Source organism: Mixophyes fleayi, chromosome 4 (genome assembly GCF_038048845.1).
Source record: "Mixophyes fleayi isolate aMixFle1 chromosome 4, aMixFle1.hap1, whole genome shotgun sequence".
NCBI lineage: Eukaryota > Metazoa > Chordata > Amphibia > Anura > Limnodynastidae > Mixophyes > Mixophyes fleayi.
The window spans coordinates 52,467,405-52,482,863 of NC_134405.1; the positions used below are offsets into that span (position 1 = coordinate 52,467,405).

A 15,459-nucleotide genomic window follows, 5' to 3' on the forward strand; every position below is an offset into this window, starting at 1 on the left:
CATCGCTGCCTCACAGCACTTGGCTCATGAGTTCACTTCTCACCAGGGGTGTGTGTGTGTGGGGACATTAGACTGTAAGCTCCAATGGAGCAGGCATGACTACACATTGTCTATGATTGGCACTATATAAATAAACAATAACAAATTAATTATCCAGTATAGATATCTCTGGAACCATTTGCTAAGCTACATTCCGATGTATAGTTAGAGCAAGATGACTCAAGATAATTGAAATTCCATTTAGGATAGCAATTTCTACCTCTGTGCCTGTTATAAGGTTAGCGTGTCAATATTTTATCCTTTGTTTTCTAAGACATAAATATTAGAACTCCCAGTCATATATGCATTGACTTGTAGTCCTATGTACTGTATATGAAGCCACAGCTCAATGCAACTGAGGTAAACAACTAAACTTTCTGTCACTGTGGTGACGAAGATCTGTTGACAGAAATAGTTCATCATCAGCCAGACAAGGAGACAAGAGAGTGAGGGGTGAACTCACCCAGCACGTGGAAAAGGCTGGCTGATAGCTGAGGGGGAACAGACCAGCAGAATAATGTTGGAGGAGGGCGCGTTAGGCTGATGGGCATATGCATAATTATTAATTTATGCCTTATTGACTTAAAGTGCCTTGAGCGCTGACAGCTCTTAATCCTCCTAATGTAATGACTTTCAACAAACATGTAAAAACTCACACATATGTCCTGACGGGAGTGGGCAGGGCATGCTCACCTGCTCAGTCTGCCTTTGTCCTCTTTTGTGAGACCACATGTGGGGGTAAGCTCGGTGAATTGCTTTCATAAAGACGCCTTTATAGTTCGTTAAACTGTAGGCAGCTTTGCCTTATGAAAAATCATGCGTAAATATGCAAATAAATAATACAATTATTTATTGTATTTCTATAAAATAGCATTTATTTTACATAAATATAGTAAACATACTCACAGCAGATACTGGGCCAATGTCATAGGTTACAAACTGTCTAAGTTAGCACTTGATGAAGCTGCCACCCTTTTATTTTAATTTATTAATTATTTTTATTTCAAGCATACAATTTTATGCAGCGTTATACACTGAGAATTTGTCAGGCGCAGTTTCCTTGCTCAGTCAAGCTTACAATCTATTTTGGTGCATAGAGAGTAAGAACACAATGTGACTCAACCAATGTCACAAGGAGCGGACACAAGGATTAAAATCAAAATCTTCTACAAATGTGTCAGTGACATTGGTCAGTGCCCCTAACTGCTGGGTCACTACCTTCATGTTCTCAGTAATGACACTATACCAAGCTACTTTAGTGTCACAGCAGTGTTAAGGGGCAGCAGTTTTGTTCAGCATGCTGTGGAATATGTATAATCAATGGTGAACAGTAGGTACATGGACAGAGAGAACGAGATCTGATCATAGAATAATCAACATCATCGTCAATATTTATTTATACAGCACCGCATAGTCCGTAGCACTTTACAATTGAGAATAATTACAGTAATAAAACAATACTGGGTAATACAGAGAGAGAGGTAAGAGGGTCTTTTTTTTTTACAATCTATAGGATTATGGCAGGGTATGCAGAGCTCAGAGCTATGGGAAGATATCTAGTCTTAATTCTAAATAACATTTTAGAAGAATGGAAAGTCTGATTCTGTGAAGTGAGCTTCACAAGGGTTTATGTACTGATTGATGAGCTTTTTTCTACTCGTATAGCTTATTAGACATTGGTTTATGTGGATTATCTTAATAATAATAATAATAATAATAAGCCGACGATATCCTGTTCTGAATAAATCCTCATGTGCATTGTACTCTAGTTCAAGGTCTTTGGGAGTGCCGTTGACTTCCAGAGCTAATCTGGGTGGCGGATTCACTCGGCGATGACATGTATGTGCATGATTACTCACAATGTATATATTTTAAAAACCATAAATCTTTCAAGCATCTGATATGTAATCACTACCAGCATCGTAATATGAGGGAATCAGCCATCCCATCAGTGAGACCTAAAGTTCTGGGAAAACAAAAATTGGGGCGATTACTGTGCGACAATGAGTCTGATAAATAATTCTCACCGCATATCACGTGACTGTGAAGTCACTGGAAGGCCTTGAACCCTAAGATAATGCCCTACAATAGGGTATATTAATATTATTATTTTTCTAGATAGTGCCAACTTATACCAAGGCGGTGTACAGTCAGATTATTGTTTTTCAGGCACACCAGTCCCTCACTCGGTGGTGCTTAACATTTAAATCCCCATCCACGGGCACATAAAGAAACAAACCAGGGCCGGTTAGAAGCCAATTGCTTTACCAGTATGTATTTGGGTTGTTACAGGAAACCAGAGCACTCACAGGAAACAATCTCAAGCACAGAGAGGACTTGTAAACTGTATGCAGATGTCATCTCGGGTTTGATTCAAAATGAGGCCCCAGTCCTGTGTGTTAGTAGTGGCTACCAGGGTGTGCTGCGAGCAGCCAGGCCCCAGTCCTGTGTGTTAGTAGTGGCTACCAGGGTGTGCTGCGAGCAGCCAGGCCCCAGTCCTGCGTGTTAGTAGTGGCTACCAGGGTGTGCTGCGAGCAGCCAGGCCCCAGTCCTGCGTGTTAGTAGTGGCTACCAGGGTGTGCTGCGAGCAGCCAGGCCCCAGTCCTGCGTGTTAGTAGTGGCTTTCAGGGTGTGCTGCGAGTGGCCAGGCCCCTGTCCTGCGTGTTAGTAGTGGCTATCAGGGTGTGCTGCGAGCAGCCAGGCCCCAGTCCTGCGTGTTAGTAGTGGCTATCAGGGTGTGCTGCGAGCAGCCAGGCCCCAGTCCTGCATGTTAGTAGTGGCTTTCAGGGTGTGCTGCGAGCGGCCAGGCCCCAGTTCTGCGTTTTAGTGGTGGCTATCAGGGTGTGCTGCGAGCGGCCAGGCCCCAGTCCTGTGTGTTAGTAGTGGCTATCAGGGTGTGCTGCGAGCGGCCAGGCCCCAGTCCTGCGTTTTAGTGCCGGCTATCAGGGTGTGCTGCGAGCAGCCAGGCCCCAGTCCTGCGTGTTAGTAGTGGCCATCAGGGTGTGCTGCGAGCGGCCATGTAGGGCTTCATATATATGCAAGACGTTAGACAAAGCTACCTAAAAAGAGGTAGAGCTAAACCAAAAACAGAACTGATGTTATAATTGTCATGCTCATGTTCTGGTCTCTTCTTAGACAATGTTTCACTGTTGATGACTGGACATTCTAGGTACCCACCTGTTAGTCAACAAGACACACAAGTCTGTTGTTTTTGATGACAGAAATGGGTTGTAATGCTCTAGTGAGCAGCACTTCCTCTAAAAAATCCCATAGCCCCATACACCCATCAGTGTACGCCCCCGACAGCTGCTGTTTATTTCTTTGTTCCTGCTCCGCTTCAATGAATAGCAAAAATAAATGATCAAAATTCAACGGTAAGTAAACCATTCCCCAACCTACTTTTTTTGTTATTGCTTGTGATTCGGTTTTGTTTGGAGTTGAAGTATATATATACATAGGTACCAAATGTATATATATTGTTACATGTTGCACCTTAAAATAGAGGGTGTCCTCTCTGGCTACTTTACTGACAAAGAGCTATTGAAAAATTGTGATCTTCCACACTAGAAGAATCTCAGAGTGGTATAATTCCCACCGCTCCGATGCAGTCGCCATCGGGTGTCTATGGGGACTGCTAAAAATGCCCCAAGCACCGTTGGGATTTCTTATTTTTGTGGCCTTGGGTCTCCATGTGCAGCCAGTATGGTTTGTATGTGGTGTAGCATTGAGACTACCAATGTTTGGAAACGTGCAGCACTATTTTTCCATAAAAAAATCTGATGTTTGGTTCTTGGTGGTTAAGAATGCTGCCTCAGGCATTGTTCCAGTATATCCAGTAAATATTTTGATTGGGTTGAGATCTAGTGCTGTGACATATGGATAATATCATCGTTATGTTCATCATACATCTCCCATCAGGAAAGAAATGCTGCAACATGGGGAGAAGATGACCTCTCGGAAGCTTTAACTAGCAATTTGCAATAACCCTGCCAGAAAAATGTGCTCCCATGTCATGAGATAACCACCATAACTGTCAGGCGCCACTTCCTCACCTCTCGTAGGTGCCAGAGACGGATGTCTCTCTCTTCACACTCGCATCCCGTTGCCTAGCAACACAGACAATGGGACACTGTCATTCCCAGCTTGTCGGAGGTCAGCTGCGTTCTGACCGCCAAAACCTCAGGCTCCAATCAGGGAGCACCTTCTTCTATTTAAACCTCACTCTGGCGCCATTAGGGTGCCAGATTATTGGTTCACCCTGCTCCAGCATTCCTATTCCTAATTCAGCTTGTCTTTGACTCTCCCTGTGGATTCCGTTTGGTACTGCTTTGCTTATTTCGGTTTTGACCCCTGGCCCATTCCTGACTACTCTCCTGATAATCTACATTGTACTGTGCTACTGTTGTTTCTGATCCGTACTGTCCGACTACTCTTCTCTCATGACTGCACTGGTAATTATCTGGGAGAACCGAGACCTGCGCAGCTCAGGCAGCCATGTCCATATCTTCTTGTGGTGATTCCTGGTGAACACCGGAGGTGCATTAGACTCCGTGCCTCCCTGTTTTGTTGCGCTAATACCAGTCAGTGATAATTCCTGTTCTAATTATGTGACAATAATGCTTCACTGCTGGAAACAAGCAGTCAGGGCTGTAGAGTTCTTTATGTCAGTACTGCACACGCACTAATCTGTTTGTCTATTTCTGTATGAAGTTTCTGAGATATGTGAAGGCTATTTGATAATATAAGTGGACAGCACAAACACTCTTCTCTATTCAGCACAAAACCTCCTTTTATCATCTCATGCACCAGGTAAAAACACATATACAGAAAAATAATACCCATATGTCAGCATGAAGGCTTTGATCGAAATAGCAAAACATTAATGAATACGTGTACGTGGGAGGCAGACACACCGCAGGGCATACGGTCCTCTGCGTTACACTCTGTTGGAGCTAATTATACTGTGAGAATTGGGCCACCGGCCAACATTGTGTAACCGCTGTCTGGAATAGGAGCCCAGTGATTTGTGATTAACACATCTTTGTTTAAATGGAGCTGAAGAAGCAAGAAAATGTGCCAATGGCAAATTCTTTCACTGTGCATTTTCAAGGCAATGGTTTAACCCCAGCCTCTTGACCTGAGTTCCTGTAACAGTTTTATTCAGTCCATTGTGTGTTGACTTTCCTGTTCATCAGCTAGATTACATACCAGAGAGTAGGGGAATATCGGCATTTCTATCTCAGATAGGACACAATACACAGTTATGTATAGACTAATGTTGACAGATCCTTTTGCTATGCCCAGTGTTACCTTAAAGGGCTTTTCCACATGTATTTTTAAAGCTCCACTTTTAACGCTACTAGTACATCAGTAAGGGTCTCTCTGTATTTACAAATTATCGGAATCAATCACAGTAGATACAGTTACTATGGGCCCCCTCGTAGCTAGCTTCCATAATCATCTCTGTGCTCCAGAGGTTTTAACACAGGGCAGGAAATGATAGCCGTCTTCTGAGTGGATGGATGAGGTGCCCTTCCAATTAAGAGCAAGCTGGCATTTCTAACTTTACACAGGATCTCTCCATTCTCTTGAAAAAAAATGTAGAGGTCCCAGGGGAGCACCCCCACTGCCGTACAGTACATATTGGTAAGGTATGGTTTCCAAATAGCTTCATATAATGTGCAAAACCCTTTAAGGAATAGAAATCCAAACTTCTTTTTATTTCATTGGCTCCTCTACAGAGTGCTCTGGGGGCACCTGCTGTGACACGCCCATTTTCAGGATTAAGTTTTAATTGTTGGGAAGTACTGTAAGATATTCTCTGTGATGTTCTGTGAAATATGGTGCCACTCTGTAAATAAACGATCAGAATAATAGAAACAAGCAGAGAACCATGTGCAGTAGGTTCTGTCCCTGATTGTACAGATATGCTTTATAGCGGTTTCGGACAATTTTTATAAAGTGCACATTTTATGATGAGAATCTATTGAAAACTATTCTAAAACTAAAATGAGACATTGATGGTTTGAATTAAAAGCCTATCCTACTTCAACACAGTCCAACTAAGTTTGTGTGTCTATCTTGTTAGGTACCCAGGTCAGGCTCTGCTCAGATACCTGAGATAGGATCCGGTGGTGGCCAGGAAAAGAAAACGCAAACTGCATACAAGACGGAAATAATTGGTGGAGTGGTCGTACAAACACCTCTCAGCCAGGTACCTTTTGTAATTGATGATTTAAGGCTTTATTCTAATTTCTGAGGTTCGCCAAGTTCAACTTCAAACATGTATAAATCCACCTGCTATAAAAGTATCCACCTTGTGTTTTTAGTTTAAAACTGCTACCAATAAACAGTGCGGAGTGTCCTGTTGGCACTGCTTTGCTGATCCTTCTATTAAGGAGATTCTAATGCTCTTGATCTTTCTTCTGTGCGTTCCATAGAATGGAGGTGAGTGTCCGGAAGTGATACATAGTGAGGCCTCTCATACCGTACTCCGCCGCAGCCAAAGCCACATACCGCAATCAGTGAAGAATCCGTTGCCTTCTCTTTCTATTTTGAAATGCGGGTATTGTGTCAAGCAAGGAAATATGGTAAGTACACCTAAAATTGCAGCCTTTATTATACATATGCAGTGTCCTGTTTGTTCTCTGTTACTGTACTATTTATGTAGAATTCAGAGGTCCTTACACTTATTAGCTCAGTATACATTAGTTACCTTATGATTTTGATCTATTTTCTACAGATTGTAAATTTGTACTGTCTTATTGTTAGAGTTAATGTCCTCTACTCAGAGAGCCAGTGGTATCCATTGAATGAACAGGGCAAGATATTCTCCAGATTATTAAACCAGAGACAAAACCATGAAAACCCTGCACCAATAAACTATTAGCTCTAAGACATTCACATTATTCTTTATTTATATTGCACCAACATACTGTACAATATACCCCAATCCCATTTGCCTACCACAGGCAGACATGCTTATGCCAAGGATAATTTACTATAAAGCTAATTAACTTGCCAGTGTTAACCCAGAGAGAACATACTGGGCCTGATTCATTAAGGAACATAAATGCCATTAAGTGCCATATTTATGTATAATATTGCTCTATGCATTCCCAGAATTAGACCATCTAGCTGTGAACGCAAGAACATCCAATCCATCTTCAAGCACAAATGACACTTAAAACATCCTATGATTTCAAGTGTAGAATGAGGAGGGAAATGGGCGTATATACATAGTCAGTTTATAGTACGGGCAATCCAAACTCGAGCGCATGCAGCAGCGCCTGATTCAAGCTTTAGATATCTCTAAGGTACGTGTTTTTCTGTCTTATCACTTGCACCAGGTACAGGTCTGGTTTAAGTGCAGAGTGATAGTGATGACGGTCGCGTATTCATGCTAGAACATGTGTTTGCAATCTGCAGCAACTATAAAAATGTTTTTTAATAACAGCCTAATAAATCTATTTGGTGGGGGAGGGGGAATTAAAAAAACAAACTTTTTTTTTAAAAGTTTTAATCTTAACATTTGACATTAATTAAAAAAAAAAATCTGTGCATTCTGCTGGGACTTTATATTCCACATATGTATTGGACATATCCTGCTTTGTCTTGTCTGCCACATCCTCTCCTTGATGCGTATGGGTGATTTACGTGCGATTTAAAAAAAAAACGCATTTGCATTTATTTTGCGTGCCTTAATGATCCACTACATCCATGCAGATAGACAGGCTGGGTCAGAACTGATGCACAGTGCTGCAACATTGTGAAATCTGATCCAGGCAATGCGATGGCACAGCCAAGACATCTTCTTGAACTAAATATTTGATCTTTGTGATATTGAATATTATTACACTTCTCAATATTTAAAGGATGGAACATAAGTAAACATTTGTTTCATGATAGTTCGGACGCATATATATATATATATGGGTTAATGCACTTTCTTCTGTAAGCTATATGGATCAGTTACATAGAAGTTCTGTCTATAGAACCTTGTGTTCTTGTATGATCACAGAACTCCTCGGTGACTTATAATATCCATAATATTTTCAGTAGGGAACGTATTAACTATATAATACATGTGTTTTCCTGACGAATACTGAAATGATGACATCAGAACCCACCATTTATAAACGATGACATCAGAATACAGTTTGAATGGATATTATTTACAGGTGTTTATAGAGATATTATTTACAAGAATTTATGTGTATTGTTGTTGCACACTAAACAGAATAGATAGGAAGGCTTATGGGAAGCTGGATCTGTGTAATGAGATAAGTTCTTTTTGAGTTATATCGCATTGTGTGGTAAATGCTTATTCTTCTGCTTGTATAGTGACACTATGTGCTAGTCTACATGAAGCATCTGGGACCTGACCAATGGTTAACTATAATTATTAAATGGAAGAGGTCTTATTTACATTGGAATTTTAATTACAGCTTGTGGGTGGTTATCTATTCAAATATTCCATTCATTAGTTCCAGTGCTGAGGGCGAGCAGCCAAGTCTTTTCAGTGACACCGCCCTGTAGTCCAGGTGACTGTACGGTCATGAGTCCTTCAGAGCGGTGATAAGGAAATTACTTTTTGTCATGATTTTTGAGTATTTAAGCGCAGTGGCAGCCTAGCGATACTTTACTTACCCGGAGTAAGAAGAGAAACGTATCGCTCCGGCAGTCCCCATACTGATCCAATGAGCAGGTCCAGGTCCTGGTGCAGATATATAGCCGGAAGATCGTAACATAATTAATATGATATCTAACCTCCCCCTGCACAGAAAATAATATTTATTATCTGGGGATCGGGCAATAGCCCTGAAATGACGATGTACTTTCCTGCTTCCACTTCTCCATCTTTCCCATCAAAATAAATTTTTTTGGGATTGTGAATAGATTTTCTCATTCCTTGGGAGGGCATTTTGTTACACTTGCCCACTCTTCCGGAATGTGCGGAAGACTCCCGAATTCTGGGTAGGTCTAACAGACCCCTGGTAGAGCAGGCCATTCTCCCACATCCTGCCTACTTCATACTGGAGTGTGCGGGAAGGGGGCCTCAATGACCCAATTCACTGCAAATTGCATCATTTTGGCCCCACCCCCCTATGATGCAGCCGCACTTGCAATTCATTTCCCCTTAGGGTTCTCAAAAAATAGACAGTATGTGTTGGTAAAAGCTGAATTTCATTATTAGGCTCAGTACACTGATATACTGTTGTGGGTAAACACACTGACACATTTCGACTTATTTTCTTTTCTTGCAATATGAATGACTGAAACATTTGTGTGTTTATTGGTAATAGCCAAACTCAGACTTTGAACGCAGCAAACAATGTGCCCATTTTCTGCTTCTAGTGTTTTAATAATATACTGTACAGGTTGATATCACAACTAATTGCCTGTGTATTACTACACCTACATAATAATGGTAATGGAAGTGGCCCCTGCTGTGGAAGGGAGAGGAGGTCCATTGAAAGAGGCAGAGGGAAGAGGAGAGGCTGAGAAGTTTGGAGGCAGCAGGGTCAGAGGGCTTCCCTATAAGGATATTAAAGTCCCTCAAGATGAGGGAGGGAAAGTGTCAATACAATACCAAGCGCATTCTATTGACCAGAAAACAATACAGATAACAATCTAGTGACTGCTCTATACAATACAGATAACAATCTAGTGACCTCTCTATACAATACAGATAACATTCTAGTGACCTCTCTATACAATACAGATAACATTCTAGTGACCTCTCTATACAATACAGATAACAATCTAGTGACCTCTCTATACAATACAGATAACATTCTAGTGACCGTGTGGTGGTCGAGTACTGATGGGATTTCCTTCCCCTACCTTGTCCTCCAGACACGAGTCAGGTTCTTTTTTTATTCGGATATCCGGTGGTCAGGAGATAAATACTTCAATCAAAGGGACAAGGATTGGTCAAATAACTTGGGTTTATTAATAATGCGGTAAAGATAATTTTGGTAAGCAACCGCGCCACTGACCCCTTCAACTCAATGGTAATGACAAAATATTAATTTGATCAACATAGAGCACAATAGCATTTAACATATAATAACAATAAATCAATTTTCAGGTAAATCACATAACATTAACATCATCTAAAACATTTGGTGCACGTGGTTGGGGCCCATAAATTACTTTTTCACGCCAAATAAACTGATGATCTTTTGTATTACACAGTCTCTCTATTTTCTCTCCTCTCACACTGTTCTCAGTACATAGCTCAGTCTGTTTAGTGTGATGTCACAGATCTCTATACTGCTTATTTGTTTTCAGTACTTTCCTTTTTACTCACATCTCTCTTTGGCTCACTTCTTATCTACTTCTCTTCTTACACTTACTTCACTTTTAATCTGCTTATAGATCACTTTGTCCGATTTTCATTCTGTCCCTATTTTTCTCTCTCAGTCTATGCAGACACGGGGATCTCTCTCCCTCAGAAGTCTAGAACTTTCCTCTTCTCACTGCCTTCTGGGAGTTCACAGTTATTACCAAAGTTAGTGGACTTGTTGCTATGCCACACACTCCTCCCTCCTGTTACTCCCGGCAACCACCAACCACTCCCAACTGTCACTTCTCCCTCAAGAAAATATATATATATTTTTTTAAATCTTTATAAACACTTTTAACAATTAACAAATTAAATTAACAAACTAAAAACATATAGATACACCCCAGGGTACTCAGATTTTGGGGCACCACAACCGCTTTATACACTACAGATAACAATCTAGTGACCGCTCTATACAATACAGATAACAATTTAGTGACTTCTTTATACAATACAGATAACATTCTAGTGACCTCTCTATACAATACAGATAACATTCTAGTGACCTCTCTATACAATACAGATAACAATCTAGTGAAATCTCTATACAATACAGATAACATTCTAGTGACCTCTTTATACAATACAGATAACAATCTAGTGACCGCTCTATACAATACAGATAACATTCTAGTGACCTCTCTATACAATACAGATAACATTCTAGTGACCTCTCTATACAATACAGATAACATTCTAGTAACCTCTCTATACACTACAGATAACATTCTAGTGACCTCTCTATACAATACAGATAACAATCTAGTGACCGCTCTATACAATACAGATAACAATCTAGTGACTTCTCTATACGATACAGATAACATTCTAGTGACCTCTTTATACAATACAGATAACATTCTAGTGACCTCTCTATACAATACAGATAACATTCTAGTGACCTCTCTATACAATACAGATAACATTCTAGTGACCTCTTTATACAATACAGATAACAATCTAGTGACCGCTCTATACAATACAGATAACATTCTAGTGACCGCTCTATACAATACAGATAACATTCTAGTGACCTCTTTATACAATACAGATAACATTCTAGTGACCTCTGTATACAATACAGATAACATTCTAGTGAAATCTCTATACAATACAGATAACATTCTAGTGACCTCTGTATTCAATACAGATAACATTCTAGTGACCTCTCTATACAATACAGATAACATTCTAGTGACCTCTGTATACAATACAGATAACATTCTAGTGACCGCTCTATACAATACAGAGAGCATTCTAGTGACCACTATGCAATGTAAAGAGCATTATTGTAATTAATATTCAAAACAGAATGCAGTCATGATTACACTTCGTTGCCAACCCTGTCTGTCATCGAGACCACTATAAAATCTCAAGTCCTCTAGTCCGCAGACATTTTACCCTGACACAATCCATATAGAATGAGTGTCCAAGGGGCTGTAAGCTTCTTTTGTAAGGCTATAAACATGTAATATTTATTGATACCTCATTTATGTCCATTCACTGTGATTGGCAGGATTGTCTAGTGGACACATATTTGGGCAAATTGGAATTGATTTGCAAATCAATTGTAGAAAACTGTGGTTCTTTGAAATTAGGATAAATTTCCGATTGGCTAAATTAATTTGGCCCTTTGTATGTACAATGTAATAATTAGGTAGGCTTGTGTTTCTACAAATAGTACATGTAATGGACAATGAGAGAAATCTGAATAATGTCAGATTTGATATAATGGAATGATTTCAATTGCAAGAGATCAAAGACAGGGAAAGTGTCTATTGTGGCTTTTGGAGCGATGTGTATAATGGTTAAACCTTTCTGCCATCTTTCTTCTCTTAGTGTTTGTGGTTACTGGACTGATGATACTGGGCCATAAATAGTGAACAAAGGGCTTACTGTGGCAGAAATAATACCTGAAGTGTTTATGTGCCATATATAATGAGCGATGGTGTTACTGTATGATAAGTAATGATTGAAGGACTTGTGGCAGAAATAATGAGTGAGGTGATATTGGGTGATATTGTGCCATAAATAATGAATGCAGTGTTACTGTGCCATGAATAATGAGCCAGGTAATATTGTGCCATAAATAATAAGTGAGATTTTATTGTGCTATAAATAATATGTGATTTTGTGCCATAAATAATAAGCAAGGTGTTTCTATGCTATAAATAATAAGTGAGATGTTACTGTACCATTACTAAGTGAGATGTTACTGTACCATAAATAAGTGACATGTTACTGTACCATATAAAAGTGACATTTTACTGTACCATTACTAAGTGAGATGTTACTGTATTATAAATAATAAGTGAGGTGTTACTGTACCCCTCTCCCTCGCTAAACAATCCTTCTTTAAGTCCCTCATTTCTTCTCAGTCCTCCAATCCCCACCGCCTCTTTGCCACATTCAGCTCCCTCCTCTCCCCCCCCTCCCCCTCTGTCCCGCCTTCCCTCTCTGCTTCTGACTTCGCCATTTTCTTCTCTTCCAAAATTGAGGCCATCAGACTGAACATCTCCTCCTCCCCTTCTCCCGCCACCCTCATTGCTTCACCTCCCCCCATCAACCAACTCTGGTGCTCCTTCAGCCCTACAACCGGTGAAGAAGTTCGCTCCCTTATTCTTTCCTCTCCACCCTCTACCTGCCCTCTCGATCCCATCCCCTCCCACCTCCTTTGCTCTCACTCTCCAACGGCCTGCTCTTACCTAGCACACCTTTTCAACCTATCACTCTTCTCTGGTGTAGTACCCTCCTCTTTTAAACACGTTCTTATCTCTTCTATCCTCAAAAAACCCAATCTTGACCCCCACCTCTCTTGCTAATTATCGCCCTATCTCTCTTCTCCCCTATGCCTCCAAATTACTTGAGCGGATTGTCTGCAGCCGCCTAACGAGGCACCTCGCGGACAATTCCCTCCTTGACCCTCTCCAAACTGGCTACCGCCCCCTCCATTCTACCGAAACTGCCCTGGCCAAGGTTGCTTATGATCTCCTATCAGCCAAATCCAAGGGTCACTTCTCCGTACTCATCCTTCTTGACCTTTCTGCAGCCTTTGACACCGTGGACCACCCCCTCCAGCTGCAAACTCTTCTCTCTCTCTGCCTCTCTGGTTCTGCCCATGCCTGGTTCGCCTCATACCTCGCTAATCGCTCCTTCTCTGTATCCACGTCTGGTTCTTCCTCCTCCCCCTACCCTCTCACCGTAGGAGTCCCGCAGGGCTCTGTTCTTGGTCCTCTACTCTTTTCGCTCTACACTTCCTCCCTTGGTGCTCTCATCTCCTCCTTCGGTCTTCAGTATCACCTTTATGCTGACGACATTCAACTCTATATCTCCTCTCCTGATCTTTCCTCCAAACTCCTCGCTCGGGTATCCGACTGCCTCCCCACCATCTCCTCCTGGATGTCCGAGCGCTTTCTCAAATCAATATCTCTAAAACTGAACTCATTGTCTTTCCTCCTATTAAAGTAATTCTATCGTTTTAAAATAAGCATTGCCCACTCAATTGTATGTGTTTGCAAAGCACGAAATGATTTATTATAGTAGATGTAAATAGTCAACAATTCAATACATTATTATATTATGATAAAGTACAGTACAGCCAATACCAAAAGATAAGTACATACCAATGCAATCGCTTGCGCACGCTGCGCACCCACGGGACCCGGTGGACAGTATATCTGTATAGAATACTGTGTCAGAGTTGACTGAGGGCCAGGGTGTGTGCAGCTATGATTATATACAGTACAGTGTCACACTTGAACAATAGAGATGACGTAGATTGTTTCTATAGGTCCAGACGTTGGGTGGGTCCAGTGTAAACAGATCATAGGTTGATTCAATCTAAGGAATCCAAAGGTGGGGGTCGTCTCTCCAGGGGGTCTGCTCCTTTCATAGCCAGCATCATACAAAGGATTATTCCCTAATATCAATAACTAAAGTATGCAATGTGCGATCTCTTCGCCGACTGCACCGGAAAGCTGCTGATGATTAGGGGAACAATATGATATCAGGCATGACACCTTTCCTATAACCTAAACCTTTAATAACACTACAATGTACATATAATCAATATATATATATATATATATATATATATATATATATATATATATATATATATATATATATATATATATAGACTAATAATAAACCAAATACTATCTGCTCATAAATTACAGTGTAACGGAACCAATATAAATTGTATAAATAACTAAATGTTGTAATGCTAGTGTGTGCGTGCGTATTTTACTGTGCGATCGCATCACGCCACGTGTTACGTGGCGTACGCTTCGCAATACGCACGGCAAACCAATATTAAACCAATATACTTTCGTTCATCCAATTATACGACTTCAACAGTCCACCCTTTGATATTATAATAAACTATCACCTTAAAGATGTTATATGCAGGATCTCAGTACCACGTTTCATTGTTATGTAATACAAATTCCCCTTGGTGTATGACCACGCTGTTTGTAGATCTAAACAAGTTATCATAAGAGAGAGTCTTAATCCTCTAAACGATTTCTTCTTTTACTATAAACTGTACACTTCTGGAGCTTGGAGATAACCTTTTGTATGCCCTCCAAGGGTGCAATAAAACACTTAATACATTATTTGGAAAGGTACAAGGAACAATAGAACATGTATCAGCTATACAGAATTCTCTACTACAGTTCTTCAAGTTTAACAGGTTCTTCTGTCCAACGCATGTCTTTAAGCTCAGAATACATTTAAACACTTTATGTTTATCAATAGCATCATCCTATGTCTATCAATAATGTCATATGCAATCTCCTTCAGCCTGCGTTAATATACACACTTCTAATAATGTCATCAGTTCTTTTCATCAACACTTGTGGGCGGGCTATTGTCTGTTCGTTCTTCCCAGTCTCCCAATACTCAGATTTAACAGTGATCGGCTTGCAAAGCATTGGGAGACTTCAGACTAAGGGACCTAGGTGTCCTACTTTTTCCCTTAGTGACCTCCCGCCTATAGTTCGGGTACCTCAAGAATATTTAGTGGAAAGAGGACTAATCCTACTTGATATAATCACTGAGGCACGTGT

At 40.6% G+C, this 15,459-nt stretch overlaps 1 protein-coding gene across 5 annotated transcripts in view; it reads left to right on the forward strand.

The window, feature by feature from the left end:
• The window catches only part of PLEKHA2 (pleckstrin homology domain containing A2), an 83,689-nt gene that overhangs the window by 18,215 nt on the left and 50,015 nt on the right, over positions 1-15,459 (forward strand). For all 5 annotated transcript variants that reach the window (XM_075207018.1, XM_075207014.1, XM_075207015.1 and 2 more), the window contains 2 exons: positions 6,128-6,253; positions 6,480-6,629. In XM_075207018.1, the coding sequence (XP_075063119.1) occupies positions 6,128-6,253; positions 6,480-6,629 (276 nt within the window). The remainder of the gene's footprint in view (positions 1-6,127; positions 6,254-6,479; positions 6,630-15,459) is intronic.